The sequence below is a fragment of the Pithys albifrons genome, chromosome Z, assembly GCF_047495875.1.
Source record: "Pithys albifrons albifrons isolate INPA30051 chromosome Z, PitAlb_v1, whole genome shotgun sequence".
NCBI lineage: Eukaryota > Metazoa > Chordata > Aves > Passeriformes > Thamnophilidae > Pithys > Pithys albifrons.
In genome coordinates, this window is record NC_092497.1 from 51,081,886 (window position 1) to 51,100,860 (window position 18,975).

Consider the following 18,975-nt stretch of genomic DNA (forward strand, 5'->3'; position numbering starts at 1 on the left):
ATCGGGTCGCGCCGGCGGCGGCGAAGGCCCCTGCGCACGTGTCTCCAGGGAGACCGGCGGCGCCATGAGGAGGCCGAACGTGCTGATCACCGGTGGGACCTGTGGGGACACGTGGGGCACGGACGGGGGGCTGCATGGTGGGGGGGCTCAGCCCTGTCCCAGCTCAGGGTCATTTGGGCTCTGGGGTCCCGCCTTGTTCCAGCCCGGGGTGGTTTGTGGTGCGGGGTCCTGGCCCGCGGTAATGTCGGCCCATCCCACCTGCCTGAGAACTCGGGAGGCTCCCACCCCACCCCACCCCACCCCACTCCATCCCACCCCATCCCAATCCCACCCCACCCTGTCCCATCCCATCCCACCCCACCCCACCCCACCCCTGGGTGTTTGTGGGGCTGAGGTTTCCTTTGCTCCCTCCCTCAGTGCCACTCCTGCTCACAGGGGGGTTCTGTCCCTGCTGTCCCAGCTCTGTCCCTCTCTGTGGTGCAGTTTTTGCCCCTTTTCCCTCACACAAACCCTCCAGCCTGTGTTGGCTCCAGGCCCTGCTGGGAGAGTGTCTGGAAGCGCCCCCAGCTCCTCCCTTACCCTGCCCTGTGGGTTTGATCTCCAGGCACTCCAGGTGTCGGGAAAACCACGCTGGGAAAGGAACTGGCATCCAGAGCGGGGCTGAACTACATCAACGTGGGGGACCTGGCAAAGGAAGGTGCTGGAAGACAGGAGGGTCTACCAGAGCTCTGAGGACACTTTGCTCTGTGCAGCTCCCTGTGGTGTCACGGGGGGGTCACCTGGAGCAGGGAAGGCTCCAGGGACACCTGAGAGCCCCTTCCAGTGCCCAAAGGGGCTCCAGGAGAGCTGGAGAGGGACTGGGGACAAGGCATGGAGGGACAGGACACAGGGAATGGCTTCAAACTGAAAGAGAGGAGGGTTAGATGGGATAGTGGGAAGGAATTCCTGTCTGTAAGGGTGGGGAGGGACTGCAATGGATTTCCCAGAGCAGCTGTGGCTGCCCCATCCCTGGGAGTGTCCCAGGCCAGGCTGGACAGGGCTTGGAGCAGCCTGGGCTGGTGGGAGATGTCCCTGCCCATGGCAGGGGTGGCACTGGATGGGCTTTAAGGTCCCTCCCAACTCAAATCACTCCAGGATTCTACATATAAATAAAAAGGCAATGAATTTGCTTTAAGAGGAATTCATGCAGCAGCACCCTTGGTGTTAAGTAATAAATAACAAAATTGCCCTTACATGGATGTGTAATGCACGTGCTCCTGCCCTGAGCTCTGTCTGTGTGTGCCCCTCCTGCCATGCGCACAGCCCTGAGGGCACTGTGTGACTGTGCCCCCAAACTCCCTGCCTGTCTGTGCCGCAGGGCAGCTGTTCGAGGGCTTCGACGACAAGTACGACTGCCCCATCCTGGACGAGGACAGGGTAAGCCCAGCCCAGCCCTCCCCTCCCGGCCCTGCAGAGCCAGGGCACTGTCTGTGTGTGCCCTGCAGGTGGTGGACGAGCTGGAGGGCAGGATGAGCGAGGGAGGGGTGATCGTGGACTACCATGGCTGCGACTTCTTCCCCGAGCGCTGGTTCCACATTGTGTTTGTGCTGCGCACCGAGAACTCCTTCCTGTACGACCGGCTGCAGAGCAGGTGTGGGGCAGGCGTGGGGCAGCCCGGCAGGGAGGGGCTGCTGGGGGGCTGCAGAGCAGGTGTGGGGCAGCATGGCAGGGAGGGGCTGCGGGGGGGCAGCATGGCAGGGAGGGGCTGCTGGGGGGCTGCAGAGCAGGCGTGGGGCAGCCCGGCAGGGAGGGGCAGCACGGCAGGGAGGGGCTGCTGGGGGGCAGCATGGCAGGGAGGGGCTGCTGGGGGGCTGCAGAGCAGGTGTGGGGCAGGCGTGGGGCAGCATGGCAGGGGAGGGGCTGCTGAGGGCTGCACTGGGGTAGCACTGGGGGCAGCTGTGGGGCTGCTGTGGGGCAGGTGTGGGGCAGCACTGGGGTAGCACTGGGGGCAGCTGTGGGGCAGCACTGGGGCTGCTGTGGGGCAGCACTGGGGGCTGCACTGTGGGGCAGCACTGGGGTAGCTGTGGGGGCTGCTGTGGGGCAGCACAGCAGGGGCAGGGGCTGCTCTGGGAGCTGCTGGGGGCCAGGTGTGGGGCATTCTCCACAGAATCCTCACCAAATGCTGGAAAGCACCCACAAAACTCCTGAGAGGGGTCAGTTCCTTTCCCACCTCCTGTTTGGGAGCTCTTTGTTTCCCCTTCCCCAGTTTTTTTACAGCAGGTGGAAACTTGTGCAATGGCACTTCAAGTGCAAGATGAGACAGATATTATAAAAATCCACTTATTTTCTCTGGCTTCACTGATTATTTTCTGACAGGTTGATGATTCCTTGCCTGAGGTTGATTTTTCTGGTCATTTGTTTTCCATTCCACAATTTGCAGATTGGAACTCAATCCCAGAGCCCCAGAATTCCTCAGTTTGTGCCCAGCTCATGCTGCCTCTGGTGTTCTTTCCTAGGGGCTACACGGGGAAAAAGCTGGAAGACAACATCCAGTGTGAGATCTTCCAGACCCTGTATGAGGAAGCTGTGCTGTCCTACAGAAAGGAAATCGTGCACCAGTTGCCCAGCAACACTCCAGAGGACCTGGAGAGAAATTTGGATCAGATTATGCAATGGATTGAGCAATGGATGAAGGACAACAACTGAGTCCTGGAGAAACAGGCACTGCCAGAGCTCTTCGGGGAGGGTTCAATAAATGACATTCATAGTTTTTGTACAAGAAGTTAACGTGAATTTTACTGTAATTGGATATGGCTGGGGATAGAAGAAGGTTCAGAACTGCCAAGTTTGTGAGGGTTTGGATCAGCCTCTGGAGCACCCTGGGAGACACACACAGGAGAACCCACAAGTGAATGCCAGGATGAAAATGACACCTTTGCTCTCGGTAGAGAAGCCGAGTTCAATATTGGGAATTCTTTGGACCTCACAATTGAAACCAAACCATGAACTCACCTGAGAAAACTGTAAAATGCTGACAACTGGTGGCAGTTGAGGCAGTTTGGATTTTCAGAGCGTGCAACAGTGTCCTGGAAAGGAGTTAAACTGGTGCTGAGTGGTGACACCTGCTGTGTCTGAGAGCCTGGATGAAGGGAAACTATACTTTGCTGCTTGGAAGGAAATTGCCACAAGAGCAGGAATTGTAGCTGAAAAGCCAAGCTGGTTATATGTTGAATATTTTAGAACTGTTCGCTCTACTTTCTGCCTTTGGCAAAAGTTGAATTTATTTTCCTGAACTAAAGAAATCAATAAATTACACCAGGACTGATTTTTTTTTCCCCACAAGGGGAAGTTTTGATATTGGAGATGCTATTCCACTGTTGTGCAGGGAGAGACTTTAAACTTCAGTAACAAGTGTCCTGGAGTGTGTGAGGCTCATGCAGAGCTGGGTGTTGGTTCAGGGCAAGGGAGGTGCTTGTTCTGGAGGGAGAAGTGAGGTGGTAACAACAGAGTTATTTAAGATGATTGCACAGAACTTGGGGAGTTCCTTCATGGGTAAGGAGACATGGGCTGTGTCTGCATTGGTGTGGAATATTCAACAATTAAGGAACAATCACCTTTCTTTTTCTTTTTTTCTGTGTGTATTCCTACCCCAGTTTGGAACACGCACGACACTGCAGGTGTTCCCAGGAAGCACATCCCGGGGCAGGGTGAGGCTGGGGAGACCCACCCACTGCCAACCATCGGTTCTGTTGCTGCAGGGCCTGGGTCTGGGGGGGCTGTGCCAGCAGGTAAAACCTTCCCCACAGGAAAGCCTTCTGGGAGAGAGTCTGTAGGAAGTGCTTGTTAATAAACTCTTTATATACATGATACAGTAAAATGACTGTCTTTTAAAGTGTCTGTTGTTAACAGTATTATTGTTAGGTATTTAGGATTATTGCAGATTTGGTACAGATTTGTGTTTGGTGGCACCTGTGGGGGAGCTGCACCAGCAACGTGATGATCTTGCAAACCAAAATGGTGATAAATTTGGGTTCTTGGCAGACTCGAGAAACAAGTGTTGAGGAATCACAGGCAGAGGCGTTTTGCTCTTGGACTGCAGTGGGGAACACGTGGAAGGTGGTCTGTGGGATTGTGAGGACAGCCCCGATCCTGGAGGACGCTGGGAGTGACCGTGTCAGGGCACCTCGGGTGGGACGTGTTCCCAAAGCTGCCCGACCCCTCCGTGCTGAGGTGCCGAGGGGGCCGCAGGGAAAGAAATACGGACCTCTGTTAAAGGAACCAAACCTCATGTTCTGCAGCCGCTTCCCGGGGCCGCCCCGTCCATCCCAACCCCGGAGCCGGTCTGGGGCCTCCCCGTCCACCCCTTTCGGGGCCGCCCCCTCCTTCCTGCCCCTCCATCCCATCCCGTCCATCCCACCCCGTTTATCCCGCTCCCGGAGCCTCCTCGTTCATCCCACCCCGCCCATTCCTCCCCGTCCATCCCACCCCATCCCTTCCTCCCCGTCCATCCCACCCCGTCCATCCCGCCTCGGAGCCGCCCCGTCCATCCCACCCCGTCCATCCTGCTCCCGGAGCCGCCCCGTCCATCCCATCCCGTCCATTCCGCCCCGGCCGCTCCGAGGCCGCCCCGTCCATCCCATCCCGTTCATCCCACCCCGTTCATCCCGCTCCCGGAGCCTCCTCGTTCATCCCACCCCGTCCATTCCTCCCCGTCCATCCTGCTCCCGGAGCCACCCCGTCCATCCCGCCTCGGAGCCGCCCCGTCCATTCCGCCCCATCCATCCCACGCCGGCCATCCCCCTCCCGGAGCCGCCCCGTCCATTCCGCCCCGTTCATCCCGCCCCGGGGCCGCTCCGAGGCCGCCCCGTCCATCCCATCTCGTCCATCCCGCCCCGGGGCGGGACCGGCACCGCCGCGCAGGTGGGTCGGGGGTTCCGGGAGGGCGGCGGTGTCGGGATACTCTCGGTGCGCCCCAGCCCCGGTCCGACGGTGCCGCCGGGTCGCGGCGATGGTTTTTGGCAGCCCCGTCCCGTCGGGGAGCGGCCGCGCTCCGTGTTTCTGCCTTCAGCGTGTCCTGCTGCTTTAAATAAATGCTGTTCCTTTTCGTCCAGATAAAACACTCAGTTTCGGGAGGCGCTGTTTGCGTTGGCGGAGGTGAAACGCCCTCAATCAGGAAAGGGAAAAAAGAAGGAAATTAAAAACAAAGGCAAGAGCAGGATGAGAAGATGGAGGAAGCAGAAGAGGATGACATGACATGTGGAGACTTGGGAAACGGCCTTGGGAGAAGACCTGGAGGTGTTTATGAAGGGGGAAACGTACAACATTCCAATTCAATTGGATTTAGGAAAGGATCCGGAAAGGCTTGGAATTCCCTCTTGTCGGCAAAGGGAGCGGAAGAAAGTGACGCTGCGTCTCCTCCTGGTGCCAAACGGAGCAGTTTTCATGATGGATCACTCAAAAAACCTGCTGGAAGTTCCGCACGACAGAACAGCTGCGGTAAGAGCAATCGGGAAGTTAATTATTCACCATAAAACCTCTGTTAGGAAAACCGAGCCGCGTTCAGCTGCTTTACGAAGTGTCGTCGAGTTGGATTGGAACCTTTTCCCAAAATCCCGACGGTTCCAGTGGGTGCCGGTGCGTCTGGTGCCTGCTGGGACCCTCCGCCTGCCCCCAGAACAGCCACACCACAATTTCCTTGAGCGATCGAGGGTCTGGCCTTTTTGGGGTAAAATGCCCGGTTTTAAAGCGTTTGGTTTTGCTGTTGGAAGTGACACTGAGCAAAGAGCATCGTGCGGTGGGTGCGTCTGTAACTTCATCTGTGCAATGAATGGAATTGCTCCGGCTCCTGGTTTGTGTAGGGAACTTTAATTCTTACCTGTTGTATCCAAAGCTCGTGGCCAGATATTCAAAAATTCAAATTGAGTTTGTGAATTAGCTTTCTTTTGGGTTAAGAAGGTGATTTTGGTTGGCATTAATCTTTATTTTGGTGTGGGCAGTGCTGTTCACTGCGACTCAGCTGCTTTCCTGCACATTTCTAGTGTTTTGACTGAGGTATTTCTGTATAACTTGCTTATTTCTCTCCTTTAGAGCAATTCCCCACTATCCACACTCCCCAGTAATCTGAACTGTCTTCAAATTGTCCCTCCTTCTAAACAGTCCCTTTCATTGCTCTGTTGATTGTTGTTTTGAAAAGTTACAATCTCAAAATAGTCAAAAAAATTAAATCTGTTGGATGGATTTTTCTTTTTTTTAAAGTATAAAATATATAAAATATTTGTCCTTATTTTCTCTCCTTACAGCTGACCTTTTCCCCCCATTTCATCTCTTTAACTGTGAAGAAATGTGTTTGAAGTTAGAATTTATGTATTTCTTAAATCTGTTTATTAGCTCCAGAAGGGAAAAAAAACAAACAAAAAACCAAAATACAAAGATGAAAATTCACCGCTGCATTTTACCTGTTTTTGGGTTAAAGCAAATTCTCTTTATTTTTTTGCTAGATGTGATAATATCTCATAATTGAGTATCTGCTGTTGCTTCTGCAGAATCCAACACTGAAGTGTCAGACGAAGAACTGAAGCAGCAGCTCCGGGAAGCTCTGGAGGTTGGTAACGGTGCCAAGGGTGGTGCTCACCAAATCTGCATTTCCCTTTAGTGTGGCAGAAAGATCTTGGCATGTCCTGAGGCTCGGATGGATCCAGGTTCTTGAAATTAGAGTGGTAGTTGGAAGTTCCGTTAGATTTTACAGCAGGAGGTCACAGTGTGAGGTGCAGTTTATACTCTGGGGTTTTGTTGTCTTGGGTGTTTTTTTGAGGGAGTGGGGGAAGTATTTTTAAAGAGGAAGAGAATATTTAAAGTGTTGTACATTTTTAGCAGGTGTTAGTTCTTTGTTAAGCTTAGGAGCCTGAAAACCTGCAGTGTACACGATGTTTGGCTTTTCAAACTGAATTTTTATAAAGGTGGTTAACTGCTATGTGTTGGTTTTACTGTGTTTAAATGAGTTGAGGTGTTGGCATCACAACCGGCTGTAAAAATACTCAGTTCACCTGCACTGTGTTCTCTGGCCTCAGGTGAGGAGGTCATAGAAGTAAAACAGAGGAGGCCAAATTAATTTTGCTGTTTCAGTCCAGCCTTAACAGGATTGCCCTGACCTGTGCTCAGTGTCCCTCATTTGTTTTGCCTCAGGAAGCTGAAATGTTGAGAGTGGAGCTGGAAGCCTGTCAGAGGCAGCTGGAAGGAAAGGATGAAGCCCTGAGAATCCTGCAGAGCATGGTGGGAGATGCTCAGATGTTGTTTCATACTTACTGGTAACGGGGGGAGAACAGAGAAACCTCCTCTGGTCCTCATCAAAACTCAAAGACCTTGGGTTGTCTCAGGTTTAAGGCAGTTCAAAGCACTGAAGGTGCTGCAGACTTGGCTTCTACAATTTACTGGTTATTGCAGAAGACTTTGCTGTTGTAGTGATTATCATAGTTTCATCTTTGAGGATCCCTCAGGATTTATCTATTAAGCACAAAAACACTCTTCCCAGTCCCTTAGATCACAGATTTTGGCAGTGCTTGGAGCCCTGGGGCCCATCACAGGTATTCTATCTGTGGTCTTAGAGGACACTGTGGGTTAAATATCAGGTCACACTGTTGCTCACAGTTTGTAATATTTTTATTCACTGTATTAATGAGCTCTGAGAAGTCAGTTCCTGGTTTTTTTCCTCCTTGCATAACCCCTTTACAGTTGAGCAGTTTCTGCTCTCAGACACTCATAGGAAGTTACCCCTGGACCAAAGGCTCAGCTCTGCTGTAGCTGAGTGTTCTGGGATGTGATTTCTGCACAAGCCCTGCACAAGAACAGGTCTCATGTTAAGCGCTGCTCCTTTTTCCAGCAAAACAGTTTCTGGATGTGAACACAAGTTTGTTGTGCAATGCAGTGAAGTGGAGCTCAGAGCCCACCAGGGCTTGCAGGCAACTTGTAATGCCTGTAATCCTGCACATCCTGCTTAACTCACAGGGGGAACTTGTGTGTGTAGGACTGGAAATGTATCTAAAGCCAAATTAGGTGAAGTTAATTACATTATTTGGCAGAATTGCGCAGTTTTTTTCTTTTTCTTTCTTGCCTTTTTTTCTTTTGCAGGCAGTATTTGATAAAGCCACTAGTCATACAAAAGCAATGCTCCAAAAAACTGAGGAGGAGAAGAGGACTTTGGAGAAGGTGAGGATGTGTTTCCTTCACACATGGAATCCCAGGACTATTAAAAGGGATTATCAGACTGTTCATTTAAATCAGTGCAAACCTGCCATTAATTCCAGAGTTTTTATGAAAGTGTTCTTACTCCTTTTTAGTGGTCAGGGAGAATGTTGGTGTGTCACTGTTTTCATCTGGACCTTTTCATGCCACTGAGTGTACAGATAATACCTGAAAATTCCCAGAGTCCTTCCTGTACTTGCAGGTGGGGTTTGTTGTGGGTTTCAGTGGTTCTCAGGGAGTTGCTCAGTTCCTCAGGGATTAAACTGAGACCTCCCCAGGGGCCTGGGAAAGGGGTGCCCAGCTTTTAGTACAGGGGAGATGGGGAGGAGGAAAAGGTGGCATTGGGCTACTTTGTTAAATGAGTTTTATGCTTTGTCCTTCCTGTGTGGCCTTTCCACAGGTCAGGAAGGTGACAGGGAAATGTGACAGGAAAATGTTTTTGTTACAGCATTAACAGAGACCTCCTGTAGCACAGTCTGGGATCCATAGGTCAGAAACTTCAGTGCCTGCCACCAGTTTTGTTATCAACAGTATCACAGATTGTGTTGTCACTGGTCACTGCAGGGTTGTTTCTTTCCACAGGAAATAAGTATTTTGCAATGGGAAATTGAGTTTGATCAGGATAGATTTAAAACCATAGAAGACACGTGGACAGAAAAATATGACAGGTATTTCACTTCCACTTTGTGTCTTTGGGTCTCTTTGTTTGGTTTTGTTTTTAGTTGCATGACTGCTGTGTGTCATCTTCTTTGGTGTTCCAAATTTGCTTTATTGGGTTTGTGTTTTCCTACTTCTCTTCCAATTTCTGGAAGATTTACTTTATTTTCCTGCTGGTCACATTTGTACTTTTCAGTTGAAACTACTGAAATTGTTGTCTGGATCCTTTGGTGTGTCTGTGACTTTGCTGGGCTGATCCTTCATTTTCATCCTTTGCATCAGCCAACTGGAGACAGATTATCCTTATTTACCTTAAATGTAAATAAGCATAGAAAATAATGGTGTGAGTGTGCATGTGGAAGTGCCATTTCCTGGTTAATCATTGCTTTATATTCCTGCACTGTAGGTCTGAGCATAAGTACAGGTGAAATGGAAGGGTTTTGAGAGAGCTGATCAACTGGTTCAGTGTTTGAGTAGAGTCACTCTGGGTGAACACCAGGTGTGGTTGGGCAAGGCTGTGCCAGAGGCACTGAACTAGTAATATATAACACACCTTGAAAAGTGTGACCAGCAGATCACTTATTTAAATGTAGAAGTCTCACCATGACAATTATTATTGTAATTATTTTTTATCATTATTGCCAATGTTACTCAGCATGTATTATTATTTAAAATATTGCAGCTTTGAATCCAAGAATAAGCCACAAATTTACAAACTTTTCCTTTGCTGACTTGGTTAGACTTGTCAAGGGGTGCCTCTTGAAAAAGCTTTTTCCTGACTGAGAAGGTTGGAATTGTGGCTGCAGTTTGGAACAACAAAACTGTTGCAAGTCAGAGACAGAACTTCAGAAAACTGAAACCAGGGTCTCAGCCTGCTTTGAAAATGGTTTTCTGATGCCTGAGACAGCAGGAGGAGAATGATGTGCATTTCCCTTTGTTTTTTCAAGTGAAATAGTTCAGACTTTAGTGTTGAACAAAAGCATGCACTTAAAGTGGGCTGCATTTACTGACAGGTGAGGAGATGCACCACATAAATTGTATTGCTTTGACATTTAGGTCTTCAGGTTGCCTCTGCTCTGTCCAAGAGGGAAATACTGAAATACTTCAAGGAAAAATGTGTTATCAGTGAGTGCTGTGACTCTCAGGTTGTGTGTCCCGAGGGCACAAACTGCAAACAGGGTTCAGGCTGCAGGAAATTGAGACCAGAGCTGAGCTGTCACTTGTCCAGTGCCACTCAGGTGCTTTCAAGGAAGTAGGAGATTCCTAGCAGGTGTTTCAGAGGCCCATAATTACTGATTTTTCTGAGTTTCCAGCAGGAATAGGGCACTGAACTCATCTCTTGTTATATTCTGAAGCTCTTGGCACCCTCTGCTCACACAGGAATGATTTTTTTTCTCAACATTCACTTGAACACACTTGGATTAGGTTGGCAGTGTGAGGGTGTGGTTTCAGGAACAGGGTGAGCCTGTTTGAACAGTGTGAGTGTGGAGGATCCTGGTGTTGCTCCCTCCCTGCCCCTGGGTAAGGAGGGTGAGCACAGACCAGCCTGGTGTGACCAGCCTGGCTCAGGAGGGCTGACAGGGTCCTTTCTGGCTTCTGGCCACCAGATTTGCTTCCAACAACACACCACAGATTATTGGTACAGATACTCTTAAGGGAAAATATCACCATTTTCCCCTGAAAAATACTACAAGTGAGAAAACTGCCTGTGCCATTTTCCACAGATAAAAACTTGTCAAACCAAATACTCAACCCCTTTCAATTCTGATTTTTTTCTTCCATCTTTTCAGTAATCCTAATTTGAATTTGCAGAAATATTAGACAGAATGTTATACCGGACTAGGTTGCTTTCATTATTTCAGTGCCCATTTAAAACGTTTTTTATCTTTTTTTCTAACATCTGCAGGATATACTGTGAAAATGCAGCCTTTAAGGAAGCATTGAAACTGAGGACAGAAGAAGTGAAAACGCTTAAAGCTGAAAATGCAAGTAAGCCACCAACATCAATTCCTCTGGATATACTGTTTGTCAGGAATAATTCAGATTTAGATGTGAAGGAAGCTTCTTATGGGGATAAGTGAGTTTTTACTGGCACTGAGGTCAGTGGATATTTAAGCTGGAAAGGAGAGAACAGCAGCCACTGGGTCAGAGAGCTCAAGTCCCTATCCCTTGTTTTTGCCTCCCAAAAAGCTTTAAAATAGCTGATTCATATCACTATTTCCCCAGTGTTCTAAAAGAGCAACAGGCTGACTTGTGAGAGTACAAAGAGATGAACACTCAGACCTGAGGCTCAGCAGTACATGGAGTGATGTCCAAGGGGGTCGTTGCTTCTGGAAAACACGGAAATACAACTGGAATATGATTTTCTACATTGTCTTTTTCTCATCATGTTCCCAAACTGATGCTTGAACTACAGAATGGCTTCCTTTGGGAGCAGTCAAACTCAGAAATTAGAAAATCAGTGCAGCAACTCTTTGTAATCTCTTTCTTTGGTTTATTTCATAGTCCTGAATCAGCAGTGCTTGGAATTCCTTGCAATGCTCAATGTGGAACAACAGAAGGTTGTTCAGGAGAACATGTCACTGAATAAAAGTGACATTACTGATTTTACAGCTCTTGAAGTAAGTGTGGTTTATGTGTTTTTCAAATTGTCTGACTCAGAGATGTGTTTGCTTTCAAAATACATACAGAAAATCTACTTACTCATTAAGTATCTCTTTCTTTGGAGCTTTTTTTAGCTAATTAGACCTTGCCTTTGCATGTCTGTTAATCAGTCTTTTACTTTGTGGTCTGCCTTGCAAAAAAAGAGGAGACAGAAGGAGCATCAAGCAGTTTTTCACAGCCCATGGTGCTTGTTTTGCTTCTTCCTGACACTTAAGCCCCAACTCCTCGTGCTTTGCTTTGCTGAGCACAGAAATGTTCCCGTGGGGCCCATGGGGAGCAGCACAGCTGTCGGGATCATGGGGTTGGCAGTGGGGCTGCTGACCCCCTGACTCCTGAATTAATCAGTCTTGAGGATTTTTAAGTCTACCCTTGAAACAGGGAAAGACCTGCAGGCAAAGCAGCAGATGGGGCAGTTGGAAGGTGCATCCACAGCAAACAGGATGTGCAGCACCAGCAGGATGTGCAGACCCTGCAGCCTTCTGGTGTGTTTGTACCTATGTTAGAGAGAACTGAACAAACTATTGTGGTGATACCATGAGAGACCCCAAAAAACAGAACTCTGAGCCAAGTTAGTGTGGGATAAGATAAAAAGGAAGATTCTTTAATGTTTAGACTTAGGGCTTTCAGGAGAACATGATGATGCCTCCCGAACACTGATACCCATGGTTTTATAATGCTGTCCACCCAATCCCCAGGTCAGACATCTCTCAGTCCATCCCTATCCTGCCCCTGGGCACACCCCATCAGGATTTGAGTCTGAGGTCTCAATCATTTTGTCTTCCTCAGCACACACAGGGGCCTTAGAGCTTTTCCAGTGGTCTTTGTTGGAGGTCACTCTGCCCCTGTTTATGTCTCATTCTGCAGGCCTTCTGATATTCTTCAGCCTTCTACCTCAAAGAGAAGTCTGAATAGCTAAAAGAACTTGAGCTATTGCTGTGTGGTAGAGGTTACAATAGATAAACATTGAACTTTAACTGCCAGAAATATTAACACACTGAATTTGCCTTTCACTACAGTTACAAGTACATCTGAAATCTATAAAAAAAGAAAAATCTAAACCCACTGAGGCATCAGTGAATAGGCCTAGTGTTGTATTAAAGATGTAAAGAGAAAGCTGTAACCCAGAAGGAGGGTTTACTCTCCTGGTGTGCTGGTTTAAAGGTAAACCTGCAGGAGAAATAAACCCAACCCAAAAGAGATTCTAAGTCACACTTAAAATTTAATAACAGTATTAAATAAATGCAATGGCACAAAGAGAAATTGGGTTTAACCCACAAACCCCAGCAGTGTAACCCAGCCCCCTGGGGCACAAACACAGTGGGGTTTGGTGTCCCCTGTGCTGAGCCCCACGTGGTTCCTCTGAGTCCAAAGGAAAAGGAAGGGACAAACCTGTTGGTGCAGATGATGGCACAGTCTGGTGGAGAGTGGTGGGCTCCTCCTGTCCAGTTTCTGCTCCTCCTCTGGATCCCATGAGTGGTTCCCCAAGTCCCCAAACCCCAAGATTCTCTCCCCTCAGGTTTGGGTGGGAGCCCCCAGTGCCTCCCCCAGAGCAGGGAGTTCCACACTGGGGGATGTGACTCTGGCAGTCAGGGGGGATTTTGGAATGGTTGCTGGCCCATGAGCAGAGCTGAGCCCTCAGGTGGATGTGGAGGTGCCAAGGAGTCCCTGGAGGGCAGTTCTCCCAGCTCCTCTGCCAGGCTTCTTTCCCAGCCAGTTCCCAGCCTGAGGGCTCAGCTGTGCCCTGGGCAGCTGCTGCCAATGGGCCACTGGGAACAGTTCCTGGGCAATGGCCCAGAAGGTTTAGAATGGACAACTCTGGTCACACCCACAGTGATAAACTGGTCCCACCTGCTGAACTGGGACACCTGGAGTAAAGACTTGCTGCTGGCTGTGAATGCTGTTGTTTCTTGGCTCTGCTGTTGCTTTCCTGGCCATCAGGACACTCTGTGCAGAGCCAGGCTGTCACTGTGTGCCTGGGAAGGACTGTGGGTCAGTGCAGGGGTGTCTGTGTGTCCCAGGCAGACCCCCAGGTGTTTGCCCCTGGCTGTGCCCTTTCTGTGCATCAGTGCAGGGGTGTCTCACTGTTAGAGGATTCACACATTTTCAGGCTGGCCAACCAAAGACAAGTTTGCAGGTGCTGCTAAGATAAGAATGGAGTTTGTCTCGAAACCTTGAGCTGTGGCAGAAGCAAGAAATGAAGCTGCAGAGACTTTGCAGAGTGACAGCAATAGAGCTCTTTTATAAATTTAAAATAAGTTGTATTGAGACTGTTTAGATCTAGCAATTTTGGGGAAATATGTATTACTTGATAATTAGCTATAGGTGTGTGATGTTGGATAGTTTGCATGGTGTGTGTAAGTTTGAAGATTGTGTGTAACTGTGTGAAAAAGTAGCTCTGAATATGGTCCCTCCTGAAACTTGAATGTTCTTGTGCAAGTTTGTAAACATAGGGGCAACCTTATCCCTTATGCCTTTCCCCTTGTTCCCTTTCTCCTCTTCCCTTCTCTCCACAACTCCTGTAACCCATGACAAAGGGGACCCAGAAATAAACTACCAGAAACCCCCATAAAATGAGATGCAGTCAAGTGTTTTATTTGACCATGTGGGTTGAAGCCCCTGAAAGCCCCTTAAAAGCTCAATTGAGAACCTTGTCAGTGGAGTTCAGGTGTCGTGACATCTTGCCCTGTCATTTTGGGTTTGCAGCTGTCGGTTCTGGGCGCCTGCAGCTGCAGCCACCCCGAGGGACAGCCCTGCCCCTGCGCCCGGGCAGCAGCGCTCGCTCGGAAGCAGCTCCTGCACCTCAGGGAACAGGTGAGGGCTGGGCAGGGCGGGAGCAGCGATGGGAGTGTGCTCAAACCAAACAATCCACTCAGCTTCACTGGTGAAAAGCACCCCAACCCCCCCGAAATTATAGTTTGCATTCTTCTTCCCTCCTGCCTTGTTTTTTATACAAGAGAAACACACCCTGAGTGTATGCACTCCACAAATGTACACACTGAGGGTGTGGACTGACACTGACCCTTTTCCTTCCTTCCTGGCAGTGGATTCCACCCCTTCCTTGGGTGATTTCAGCACCCTCAGCCAGGTCAGGGAGCTGATCCTGCTGGAAAATACATATTTACATCAGGCATAAATCAATAACATGACTTTCAAGCTCTGTACTTTTTTTTCTAATTTAGTGAAATTCTGTGGAATTAGAATTTTTCTTCTGTTTTGTTCAATTCTTTTATCCTTTGTATTTGACTCTGGAACTGTGGAAACCATTCTTGTGGTCCTGCTGCAGAAGTTCCACCTGACTTACTAGTTTTGAGAATAAGTACTACCTGTCCCTTTTGTACCAAAGTTGTTCTCCCTGACACAGATTCCACTGTCTTTGCTCCTGTTGCTCCTGCACTGGACATTATTGCTGCCCTCAATCTCTTCTGCATGTGCAGAGATAAACAGAGATAAACACACAGAGGTGGTTGACCATGTAGATGTCTGATGGTTTGTGCATATGTGGAGTAAGGACTTAATACACAGGTCAAAATATATTTTCCAAACATGTCAGGAAAACTCTTCACTTGTTTCCTACCAATTCCTTGATTATATTTATTTACAAGCTGTCTGTGTCTTGATACACATCTCAAATGTGCTTTTGCTTCTGAGTTGCTTACTATACTTTAAATTTTTCCTGACTTAAAACCAGAGTGAGAGCCTGAAGAAGAGCAGGGATGAAGCATTTCTCATGGCAGATGCCTTCAGAATTGCCTTTGAGCAGCAGCTGATGCAGAGGAAGGACCAGGCCCTGAGACTTGCAGAAGGGATGAAGATGAAGAAGGAAACCAAATTTGGCAGTTGGAGGCGCCTGAGGGGCACAGGTACTGGGGCAGGGTGGGGTCTGTGGGGCTGGCACTGGGATAAATGAGCTGTTACATAGGATGACAGGAATGTTCTGGGCATTAAAGATGTTTGCTGCAACAACAGCAGAGAACAGCCAAGATCTGGCCACATTAAATGCCATCAGCAACTTATGTGCTGGTTTTTTGTAGGGGTTCTACATAAGAGTTAGGGAAGGAGGGGAAATGCAAAACTATATATAAATACACTGAGATTTTTTGGCCTGGGTGGGGCATTGAGCAGTGTGGTGTAGTGGAAGGTGTCCCTGCCCATGGCAGGGGGTGGGACTGGATGAACTTTAAAGTTTCTGGGTTTGGGGTTTTCTTTAAAACATTTTTAACTTTTTATTTTGCTTTTTATTATTGTTCTTAATGTGTTACAGAGTTACAAAGCCCTCTTTGTAATAGCAGAGGATGAATTTGCATCTGTAAAATAGAAAGAATTCTAAGTCTTTTTATTCTTTAAAAAAAGGGATAAAGAGAAGTATTTGGGTTCTTATGTCCTGGTCAAAACCATTGCAGAATTTAGGAGTGGCACATGAGGATATATTTGTGTGGGTGACTGACCTGGAGCTACCAGGATGAGGAGTTGGGTGGCTCTCCCAGGTCCTGGAGCGCTCCTGGGATGTGGTGCTACAGCAGCAAACAGCCTGACTTGCCCATACCCATCATTGCTGTCAGGCTCTGCGACCTGGGGCACATGTCCTGTAATTATAATGCATTTTAGTATTTTTAGAAACTGTACAAATGGCCTGTATTGAGTCAAAGGAATCCTTGTTCAGTCTCTAACACACACTTTTATTATGGCTGGGACCACACAGGGGCTCATGTCCTGAGACTGTGTGTTCACTGAACACAAAAAATTCAGCAATTTTTATACAGTTAGCTTTGAATATTATCTATCATAGACACTTTTTGGATTTATGTTAATTGAGTATACATTCTGTTGCTTATTCCCTATTTTTTCTACTATGAGGATGTTACACAACACAATATCATTCCAAACCTACCCCTCTCCACCCCTCACCACCCAGGTTTCCACCCTCCAGCTGTGCTGAGGACGTGCTGAAAGCACTTCCCTTATCAGCCTTTTTTCAAGCAAGCCCTAAATTCCCCCTCTGCTGGTTGAAAGGTAAACGGGTAGGAGAAATGAACCCAACACAAGAGAGATTATAAGTCACACTTACAATTTAATAACAATATTACAATAAATGCAATGGCACAAAGAGAAGTTGGTTTTGCCCCCCAAACCCCAGCAGTGTAACCCAGCCCCCTGGGGCACAAACACAGTGGGGTTTGGTGTCCCCTGTGCTGAGCCCCACGTGGTTCCTCTGAGTCCAAAGGAAAAGGAAGGGACAAACCTGTTGGTGCAGATGATGGCACAGTCTGGTGGAGAGTGGTGGGCTTCTCCTGTCCAGGGTCTGCTCCTCCTCTGGATCCCATGAGTGGTTCCCCAAGTCCTCAAACCCCAAGATTCTCTCCCCTCAGGTTTGGGTGGGAGCCCCCAGTGCCTTCCCCAGAGCAGGGAGTTCCACACCGGGGGATGTGACTCTGGCAGTCAGGGAGGATTTTGGAATGGTTGCTGGCCCATGAGCAGAGCTGAGCCCTCAGGTGGGTGTGGAGGTGCCAAGGAGTCCCTGGAGGGCAGTTCTCCCAGCTCCTCTGCCAGGCTTCTTTCCCAGCCAGTTCCCAGCCTGAGGGCTCAGCTGTGCCCTGGGCAGCTGCTGCCAATGGGCCATTGGTACCAGTTGCTGGGCAATGGCCCAGAGGGTTTAGAATACACAGCTTTGGTCACACCCACACAGGGATAAACTGGTCCTGGCTTCCTGAACCCTGTAAGCAAAACTGCCCAAGACCCTTTTACTTTGCCTGCTGGCAAACAGTTACTTTTTGTGAAGTCACAGTGAACATAGTTAAATACTTTTATGCTATATTTTTTTTATCCCTGTTTTAGTATCAGAGAATATTTGTTTTTTTCAAGCTACTTACTGTTGAAAAACTAATCACCTGAATTTCACAGTTCACATACTTTTGTTTTCTGCAGAGCAGGTCAAGCTGCAGGGGAACAGGAACACCCTGGGGCAGAGGCTGTCCAGGCTGCTGTCAGCAGGAGGGGACTGCAGGAGGGTGGAGGAACTGGACAGTCCCCATGAGATCCTGAAGGTGTTGGTGGATCTGGTCAGTGTCTCATTCAGCTGCATCAGAGGACGTGCAGCCCAGGCTGTGCCTCACTCACAGCCCTGTGTGCCCTATCTCAGCTGGCCAACATCTCTCTGTCCTTCTGCTTTGGTCCCCTCCAGGTGAACGACAAGGAGGAGGTCCTGGCACACCAGAGGAGGGTCAGCTACATGTTGGCCCATGCCTTGGAGGCAAAGGAGAATGTACTGGGACGGGATGAAGGGAAGGGGCTGTCGGTCCCCACTCACAGCTGCTGCCACAGCCCCCCTGCCCGGAGCGACGTCTCCTCAGTTCCCAGCACAGAAACTGCTGGAAATCTGGGAAAACCTCTACGAAAGTCTCAGTCTTGGCCCTCGGACTGTTCAGGGGGAGTGGGGAAGGGCCCTCTGTAGCCACGCAGGAGCAGGTTGGGTTTGTGCAATATAAACACATTGTGGAAGTGCCAGAAGCTGTCCTGGCCCATGGTTGTCACTGCAGGGCCGCCACAACCACTGCCAGGATGGCCCCACGGCCACTGCTGTGCCAGCAGGACAGGGCCAGGCACTGTCCTAGTGATCCCAGATGGGATGGAGTGTCCATGGGCTCTGCCCTTCCCCCTCCCCTTCCCTCTCCCCTCCCCCTCCCCCTCTCCTTTCCCCTTCCCCTTCCACTTCCCCTTCCCCCCCTCCTTCTCCCTCCCCTCTCCCTGCCCCTGCCTTTTGTCCCTGCCCTTTGTCCCTGCCCTGCCCCATTACCAGTGACAGAGCAAGATTGATGTCACTGTGGTGGGGATGTGACATCACTGTGGCCTGAGGATGTGACGTCACTCTGTGCGGTGGGAATGTGATGTCACTGTGTGGCAGGGATGTTACATCACTGTATGCGGTGGGAATGTGATGTCACTGTGTGCAGTGGGGATGTGACGTCACTGTGTGGCAGGGATGTGACGTCACTGTGTGGCGGGGACGTGACATCACTGTGTGGCAGGGATGTGACGTCACTGTGTGGCAGGGATGTGACGTCACTGTGTGCAGCGGGGATGTGACATCACTGGCAGGGATGTGATGTCACTGTGTGGCAGGGATGTGACGTCACTCTGTGCGGCGGGGATGTGACGTCACTGTGTGCAGTGGAGATGTGATGTCACTGTGTGGCAGAGATGTGATGTCATTGTGTGTGGCGGGGATGTGACATCACTGTGAGCTGTGGGGATGTGACGTCACTGTGTGGCAGGGATGTGACGTCACTGTGTGTGGGGTCTGTATTACAAGGCACACTCCAACTGCCAGCAAATACTACTTTATTAACAGCTAATAACTACAAGCAGCAGCAAACCCAGAGGCCCAGGAGGAGCTCCAGAAGCCTCAGCAGCCCAAGCAGCCCCCATAACAGAAGGCTTAAC

General features: G+C 49.4%; 2 protein-coding genes across 2 annotated transcripts; both read left to right on the forward strand.

The window, feature by feature from the left end:
• Positions 1–17: 17 nt before the first annotated feature.
• On the forward strand, positions 18–3,846 carry AK6 (adenylate kinase 6). The gene is made up of 5 exons (XM_071580361.1): positions 18–92; positions 605–697; positions 1,358–1,416; positions 1,485–1,630; positions 2,496–3,846. Exons 1-5 carry the CDS (start codon positions 65–67, stop codon positions 2,683–2,685), a joined length of 516 nt encoding a protein of 171 aa, XP_071436462.1. The 5' UTR covers positions 18–64; the 3' UTR covers positions 2,686–3,846.
• A 951-nt stretch (positions 3,847–4,797) lies between these two features.
• On the forward strand, positions 4,798–18,148 carry CCDC125 (coiled-coil domain containing 125). Its single transcript, XM_071580341.1, has 12 exons — positions 4,798–4,899; positions 5,091–5,475; positions 6,522–6,580; positions 7,162–7,248; positions 8,104–8,181; positions 8,800–8,885; positions 10,781–10,863; positions 11,380–11,495; positions 14,242–14,349; positions 15,227–15,398; positions 17,461–17,594; positions 17,717–18,148. Exons 2-12 carry the CDS (start codon positions 5,205–5,207, stop codon positions 17,984–17,986), a joined length of 1,464 nt encoding a protein of 487 aa, XP_071436442.1. The 5' UTR covers positions 4,798–4,899; positions 5,091–5,204; the 3' UTR covers positions 17,987–18,148.
• Positions 18,149–18,975: the final 827 nt, after the last annotated feature.

What these genes read in the sequence shown, in the direction of transcription:
- AK6 (XM_071580361.1), top strand. Translation starts at nt 65, where the DNA reads ATGAGGAGGCCGAACGTGCTGATCACCG. An exon ending in GCCGAACGTGCTGATCACCG is followed by an intron (nt 93 to 604) that starts GTGGGACCTGTG and finishes TTTGATCTCCAG; the next exon opens with GCACTCCAGGTGTCGGGAAA. An exon ending in TACGACCGGCTGCAGAGCAG is followed by an intron (nt 1,631 to 2,495) that starts GTGTGGGGCAGG and finishes GTTCTTTCCTAG; the next exon opens with GGGCTACACGGGGAAAAAGC.
- CCDC125 (XM_071580341.1), top strand. Translation starts at nt 5,205, where the DNA reads ATGGAGGAAGCAGAAGAGGATGACATGACATGTGGAGACTTGGGAAAC. An exon ending in AGCTCCGGGAAGCTCTGGAG is followed by an intron (nt 6,581 to 7,161) that starts GTTGGTAACGGT and finishes GTTTTGCCTCAG; the next exon opens with GAAGCTGAAATGTTGAGAGT. An exon ending in GCTTAAAGCTGAAAATGCAA is followed by an intron (nt 10,864 to 11,379) that starts GTAAGCCACCAA and finishes TTTATTTCATAG; the next exon opens with TCCTGAATCAGCAGTGCTTG.